The following is a 7,369-nucleotide window of genomic DNA, read 5'->3' on the forward strand; positions in this document are numbered from 1 at the left end:
GTTGCAATAGCCCCCCCCCCCCAAAAAAAAAGAAACTGGGCACTGCAGACTCTCCAAAGTGAATTAGTTATTGGGGTGGGGAGTGTTCTAGTTTTGTATACTGGGGAGATTGGGATGATGACATTTTACTTGGATCCTAATATGCCCTCTATATAATACATTTTCTCTCCCTCTTTTCACCAAGCACCATGGTATGCTACATGTGATCCTCTGTGCCTCCATTTTATGCCAACAGCAACCCTATGGAGTAGGTTAGGCTGGGAGTGTCTGACGTTTCATGGATGAGTGGAAATTTAAACACAAGCCTTCCAATTTCTAGTCTGCCCCTCAGAACTTCATTGTGGGGGTTTGTTCCCCAGTGGATTGGGTTGCCAGCCTGTAGATGGGCCTGGAAATCTCCTGCTAATACAGCTGATCTCCAGACAGCAGAGGTCAGTTCCCCTGGAGAACATCCCTCCCCCACTCAAAAAAAAACCAACAACGGATATTTCCCAAACTGGGTGTCCAAAAAAAGGACATCACAGAGTTGGTAACAGGACAAAAGAAAGCAACCAGGACGATGAAGGGGAAAGGCTGAAGAGACTCGGATTATTGGGGGGGGGGGGGTGTTGAAGGGGGCCATGATAGGCCAGGACGTGAATCAGAGCTGCTGCATAAGATGTTTCACATCTATATTATACGCGAAAATTTGATTCTTACACCAATTTATTCTGAATCCAGCTTGAACCTCTGGCATTTCTCCTTCACATGGACTGATTTTAGTAGTAAACTTTTTTTTAAGCCTCATGATAAAACCCACCAAGAACATTTGGGCTGCAGCCTTAAGAGCGCAATTCTGCCCCGGTCTCCTTTTCACCACTAAACGGCCCCGCTTGGACCGAGGCGTTTTCGCCACAAGGCGCCCATTGGCCCGGACGCCAATTCACGATGCATTGTGGGAATATTCCCGTTCTGGCGCCAAGGCCCCTCCTCGGGGTGCATTGTGGGAGTCTCGTCGCTCCTTTCGCGGTAGCCGGATCTTCTTCGCGCGGACTTTTAACCGTGTCTCTTCGCTCACCATATAATGGGAACGTCATGCGTAAGCGCATACGAAACACTATCAACTTTAAATAAAAAATAACCGAATCTACAGGGCATCCTCCGTTTTTTTTCCTCTCCTTTGGTGTGCGCCCCAGCAACGAAAAAACAGAGGCTTCGGCCTCATTTTTCCCTCTTTGCGAAAAGTCCCTCAAGGACGGCGCATGCGCAGTTTAAACGCGAAGGCGTGCCATAAGATTCATATTCGCGCCAGCCCCTTCACCCAACTCGAATCGACGCGGAAGGATCTTTGCGCGAGATAAGGCGGCCCGCGCGAGACGCGCGCCATTTTGTGGCGGTTGTTGGAGTGGAAGCCCGCGCTGCCGCCCTTCCTCCGTGTCCGCTTATTCCCAGCTAGGCTCCTCGCCCCCTTCTCTCTCTCTCTCTCCCTCCGTCCCTCCCTCTCTCTCTCTCTGTCCTTCCCTCGCGCTCTCGTTCCTCCCGCGAGGCCGTTCCCGCCCTCCGCCCGATTCCTCACGCAGCGGCCGCCAACCAACCGCAGCCATTGCAGACCTCGCCATGTCTGGAGGCGGCGTGATCCGCGGCCCGGCCGGGAACAACGACTGCCGCATCTACGTGGGGAACCTGCCGCCGGACATCCGCACCAAGGACATCGAGGACGTCTTCTACAAGTATGGCGCCATCCGGGACATCGACCTCAAGAACCGGCGCGGCGGGCCGCCCTTCGCCTTCGTCGAGTTCGAGGACCCCCGGTGAGGCGGGCGGGCGGGCAGGGAGCCCCTCTGGGGCCGCCCATCTCCCTTCCCCGAAGCCGGCCTCCCTCGGCTTCCCCGCTTGGGACCGGGGGGGGGGGAGGCCTGGTGATCCTCGTGTTAAGGGGGCCCGGGGGAGCATGACCGCGCCAGACAAAACCCTCGTCTAGTTTAACATCCCGTCCCGCGCTGGCGGCTGGCCAAATACCCTGGTAGGCCCGTAGCGGGAGCACGTGGTCCCAAGCCAGCCCCCCCCCCCCCGCAACTGGTGGGCCGCTTTGGATGTGTTTGCAACCCTTTTAAAAGCTGACTTTGCTGTGTTTTCTGGGTCTGCTCCTTCAGCTAGTAACTTGCACGAATGAGTGTTTTTCCTTTCTTCCTTCTTGGATCACTCGCCCACTGGCTCGTTTGCAAGCAGTATGAGTTCAAAGGAACTAGCTTAACCTATGTACTCCTGTTATGCCTTTCTTTGGGAGCAAATCCCATGGTAATGTAAGTAACTTGTAAATAAATATACATAGGCTGAGGCTGCTCAGTGCAAAAACAAGATCTGCGCCAAAGGTTAATCTTTGTTTCTTTTTTCCTGCTTATTGAAGTTTACCCTGTTTTCAGTTAAGCATTGACTGCAGAAATAGATTAGTGTTTAAAGTATCGATAGGAATAAACTAGAAGTTATTTGAAAAAGCATTTCTTAGTAAGTCTTTGTTCCAGACAGTGGTATATATTTTAACAGTTGCTGTAAAGGGCTCTTCTTAAATCAGCATGTGCACTGAATATCAAAGTGTTATGGTAATACAGAACTGCTTGCAGACTTCCTTCAAGTTCTGGCTTCAATTTCTGCTGTACTTCCCATACCATGCCCCAGCAGGAACAAGCTTATTCAGATGTGTTGCCAAGGGTGCTTTCTTCCTCTCTATAGTTATATTCTGTAGTGTGGAAAAGCAGACTGTACTCCATTTAGGTAAATCACTTGGCCATGTTGAAAAAATGGTAAAAATAATATTGTAACAGTTATGTGAACAGCTAGCATGTAAAGTAAGAACACAAAGTACCTCATTCATGAAATACACAGTCTTTCTGAAGCATCTTTGTATAACTGTTCTGTGTGTCTGGCTGAGATTCCGTAGTAAAGTTTATTTCTCCTGCCCCCCTCCCCCGCAACTAAATTGGAATAGAATCTATGGGGAGGATGTATGTTGCTTACTAAACAATCTTGTGGATCCAGTATTTCCACCAGCAATCCTTATTAGGCTTGTGATGGGATTGATGCAGGGATTGATGAAATATCATAGTTGTCCTAATAGAAAAGGCATGTAAGAGAATAATTTTGGCTTGGTTTACCCTGTTACTAAATTTGTTTAAAACTGTTCTGTAAAGTTCACAGACTTTACATTCTCCCTAGTTTTGCTGCTATAGGCTTCCATTGTAGGAAGGGTGCCTGGAAACAAAGGCCAGATAGTTGCACAAGGGGAATGTGCTGTGATACACCCAGGTATTGGTGAACCAGTGATTTGGCATCAGTGTGTTTCATCTCATTGTTGCAGGGATGCAGAGGATGCAGTGTATGGACGGGATGGATACGATTATGATGGATACCGTCTCCGGGTGGAGTTCCCTCGAAGTGGCCGGGGCACTGGTAGAGGAGGTGGTGGAGGAGGAGGTGGTGGAGCCCCAAGAGGCCGATATGGACCCCCATCTAGACGCTCAGAGTACAGAGTTGTAGTATCAGGTATGTTATTTATGTAATTGAAAGAAAACACATTTTGACCTCAGTGTTAGGTGAAGTAGTGAGGATTTAGAACTGCTGGATTACTTTTTATGCAATATATTCTATATATTTATATTCAAGATCAAGACAAGATGTGAATAAAGTTTGTTCAATTGTATTTTGTAAGTAGCACAATTTAACACCACATAATCCTAGCTTTCATTTTGTTCTGCTGAAACTTACAAGCATGTTGATGAAAGCTGTTGGAGATGTAACTGAAGGATTCAGTGTCAAGTGGAGCTTTCTGACCCTGAATCTTCGCTCTTCTGCCAACATTCTTTAAAACTTACTCTATATTTGGTTCTTTCCAAAACAATCTTAAATGTTAACCATTGAAGTAAATATATTACAAATGTCTTATATTTGTACATTGTTGAATGGGAATCCCTTGAAACTAGTGCTTCAAACTCCTGCAGTTCTTATTATTTACATATACTGTGGAGATTAAATGATGCTGTGAAAGGTTCCCCTGTCACTTTACTAGGATTTCACTAGAAATAACTTGCAACCTGTCTCTTGTTCAGGGCTGCCTCCCAGTGGAAGCTGGCAGGATTTAAAGGATCACATGCGTGAAGCAGGTGATGTATGTTATGCTGATGTTTTCCGAGATGGAACTGGTGTCGTGGAGTTTGTACGGAAAGAAGACATGACCTACGCAGTGCGAAAACTGGATAACACTAAGTTTAGATCTCATGAGGTAGGTTTTCAGCTTACATTTTGACCAGAATTGGATGCGCAGGGCTTAAACATTAGGACTGAAGGTAAGGAGGTGCAGTCTCTTTGTTTGCAGCCCTTACAAATACAGAAAGCTAGTTGGGTGATCCCACATTAAGATTTTAATCCAGGGGATGTAATGTGTTTTCTCTTGGTTCTTGTAAAAATGTCAGCATGCCTGCAAAGATGGCTTGAAAGCGTAGACCTTTCAATCGAAAGTTGTGTCTGTTTGCTAGGGAGAAACTGCCTACATCCGTGTTAAAGTTGATGGTCCGAGAAGTCCAAGTTATGGAAGATCACGTTCTCGCAGCCGTAGTCGTAGCAGAAGCCGTAGCCGAAGCAACAGCAGGAGTCGCAGTTACTCCCCAAGAAGAAGCAGAGGATCTCCACGCTACTCTCCCCGCCACAGCAGATCACGTTCCCGTACATAAATTCTTACTGGTGCTCTTTTTGTAGAACCCTCCCGTGTTGTATGCAGTTTTCCTTTACTCAGTACAGATTTTTTTTTAAATTCAAGCTGTTTTCTCAAATTGGCTAAAAAGTGTTGAATTGCAATCTTGTATAATATCCCTAGTAAATATTTGCTGAATAGCAACATTCCCTCACATCTTTGATAAATTGTATTTTAACTGATGTCATAGACAGGGTTCTCTCCATTTAGTTCTAGTTTGCCACCCACACTCCTCCAAGTGTAGCATTGCTCTATGAGATGTCTGTGTTCAGCTATGGTTTCTATAGGCTGGGAATGTTGGGGGTTATTTGGGTTTGACTTGTCTCTTCTGGAGGAGCTTACATTTTATCTTGCCTTTTCATGTGTCTTTCTGTAGACATATCTGAAGAGATGGATTAAGAATGCTTTGGATTAAAGGATTGTGGAGCACATGTCAATCATTTTAGGATTGTCAAAAGGAGGATTGAGGAGGAACAGATCAATAATGGAGGCAATGGTATGACTCCAAGTGCTATTGTCACAGATGAAATTGGCAGTATTGATCTTATACAGAGATCCAAATGCTCATGCTTATTACCTTGTTCCAACATGTTTCGGTTAGAATTCTAGGTTATGCTTGCTTAAGTCATCTTAACTACTGTGACGGCATTTATGTCTAGTTGTGCCAATATGGCTCAGGCCCAGGGGGTGGGGGAGCACCTAACTGGCTTCAATTATCAGCACTTGATCCCAAGTACTATTCTTTGGAAAACTTGTAAATGCTGGTTTCTTCAAACCTGTGGGTATAATCTCAATACTGCTAAAATCTGCATGTCCTCTGTGTGACTGATATAGCATTGCTGTTTCACCTTCTTAAAAGTAACTGAATGAAAGTTGGGAGGTGGTAGAAACACCCCTTGGTAGGAATTCTTTTGAAGTCTGCCCCCCCCCCCTTCATAATCAGAGTTGACTCACTGGCACGTTTAACCACTTCAGTTAACCTTTATTAATCTTTCAGACTGGAGGACAGTAATGAGCTTTTAGTTTTAGACATACAGTAAACAGATAGCTTTAGCAACAAGTTTTTGCAACTTTATAAACTTTTTGCAACCACAAAACCTGTAATGCATCATATAGTAACAAATATGTTGGCATTATTAGTTGTCCTGTGTAAATATATTAGAATGTTTCCTCCAAATGATAAAAATTGCTAAAAATAAGCTTCACGATTCAAAAGCTTGTCTTGGGGAATTGATAGTTATCGATGCCTGTCTTTATTATTCAATGGCAGACATAACTGATCATTCTCCAGAATCCTATTTTTCATTACAGTATCTAACTTTTTGCCTCCTCTTTTTTGGTTTTGCTGGTTATAAAGGTTTGGATTGGAGAGGGCTCACTGGATCCCAATCCTTGGAGCTGGATCATTGGATTCAAATCATATTGTGGATAGGATAGGGAGGATCAATTGCAAGGATTCATGGAGCGGGATCAAATTACCAGGAACATAGGCGTGGATTCCTGCCCCAACCAAACCGCACTCGTGTGGATTTTTGTTCAACTCAATTGGCTATTCCAAAGAATTTTCTTTCCTATTTTTGACGATTGGAGCCCTTAAGATGCACGATGGAGTTTTCATTTTTTTGGTAAAAGGAGCAAAGCAAGGACCTGGAGAGGTACGCTGGAGCATTCTCCTTGGAAGGATTCAGCACAAGTAGATGGTAAATGTTGAAGGGGAAAAGGGGGGTTTTTTGTTTTAAAACATAAGTAATTTCTCTAAATTTAAAGACAAAGACATTGAAGTCTAAGATTAAGTAGGCTTTCAATTGGCTATTACCTCTTTTGTTTTGACAAATAAAATTTTATTAAAAAGTGCATGGTGCTTTGTTGTGTTAAATAATCCCTTCTTGCATTGTCTTGTGCTATGCTGAATTCAGCTTTTAAGTTTCTCCTGAGAGCTGATGTAAGACTGGGCAACTTGGTACCCCATGGACTGTCCTTCCAGAGTAGGCCTGTGGGGATCAGTATGGTGGCTTGTGGGTTAAGAGTGCCCCCCCCCCAGAAGCTGAACATCTCTTATCCTACACTCATGCATTCTACTGATCTATAGTGTATAGGCTGATGTTCAGCGCTGCCAAACAACTGTTGTTGAGTAATGGGTTTTGGATGACCATGTAAGGTAAGTTTCCAACTAATCTGGACCGATGCTAGTTGGCCAGGCTTGATGCTTTAGAGCAGGGGTAGTCAAACTGCGGCCCTCCAGATGTCCATGGACCACAATTCTCAGAAGCCCCTGCCAGCGAATGCTGGCATGGGCTTCTGAGAATTGTGATCCATGGACATCTGGAGGGCCGCAGTTTGACTACCCCTGCTTTAGAGTCTTGCAATTGTTACTTTAGTGCCATGGCCTAAAGTACCATTTTGGATTTCTGGATCATGGTCTACAATGAGGGGCTACTATCAGGAGATAGTGTGCACCTCACAAGGGGTGGGAAAATATTTTTGGGAAAACCTTTGCACACCCGGTGAAGAGGACTTTAAACTAGACACAAAGGGGGAGCGAGACATAAATTCAGAACTTGGTGTGATGGCAAGAACTGAAGATGAGAAGATTGCAAATCTACAGGAAATGTTACATAAGCTCGAACTACTAGGTTACAAGGAAGT

General features: G+C 44.9%; 1 protein-coding gene across 2 annotated transcripts; it reads left to right on the top strand.

Moving 5' to 3' along the window:
• The first annotated feature begins 1,340 nt into the window (after positions 1 to 1,340).
• Positions 1,341 to 6,577, top strand: SRSF1 (serine and arginine rich splicing factor 1). 2 transcript variants are annotated; one of them, XR_013226730.1, is made up of 6 exons: positions 1,341 to 1,790; positions 3,335 to 3,519; positions 4,083 to 4,255; positions 4,509 to 4,695; positions 5,100 to 5,219; positions 6,081 to 6,577. XR_013226730.1 is itself a non-coding variant. In XM_077311259.1 (5 exons), the coding sequence occupies exons 1-5, from the start codon at positions 1,597 to 1,599 to the stop codon at positions 5,120 to 5,122; spliced, it is 762 nt and encodes a 253-aa protein (XP_077167374.1). In that variant the 5' UTR covers positions 1,341 to 1,596; the 3' UTR covers positions 5,123 to 6,577. The 2 variants fall into 2 exon arrangements, 1 of the variants encoding a protein (XP_077167374.1); XM_077311259.1 differs by having other exon boundaries at positions 5,100 to 6,577.
• Positions 6,578 to 7,369: the final 792 nt, after the last annotated feature.

This window comes from Paroedura picta, chromosome 15 (genome assembly GCF_049243985.1).
Source record: "Paroedura picta isolate Pp20150507F chromosome 15, Ppicta_v3.0, whole genome shotgun sequence".
Taxonomy (NCBI): domain Eukaryota; kingdom Metazoa; phylum Chordata; class Lepidosauria; order Squamata; family Gekkonidae; genus Paroedura; species Paroedura picta.

Bases quoted from the DNA above. Each gene is read 5' to 3' on its own strand.
- SRSF1 (XM_077311259.1), top strand. From the start codon at position 1,597: ATGTCTGGAGGCGGCGTGATCCGCGGCCCGGCCGGGAACAACGACTGC. The intron at 3,520-4,082 runs GTATGTTATTTA...TCTCTTGTTCAG, and splicing joins GTACAGAGTTGTAGTATCAG to GGCTGCCTCCCAGTGGAAGC. The intron at 4,696-5,099 runs GTACATAAATTC...GTCTTTCTGTAG, and splicing joins CCACAGCAGATCACGTTCCC to ACATATCTGAAGAGATGGAT.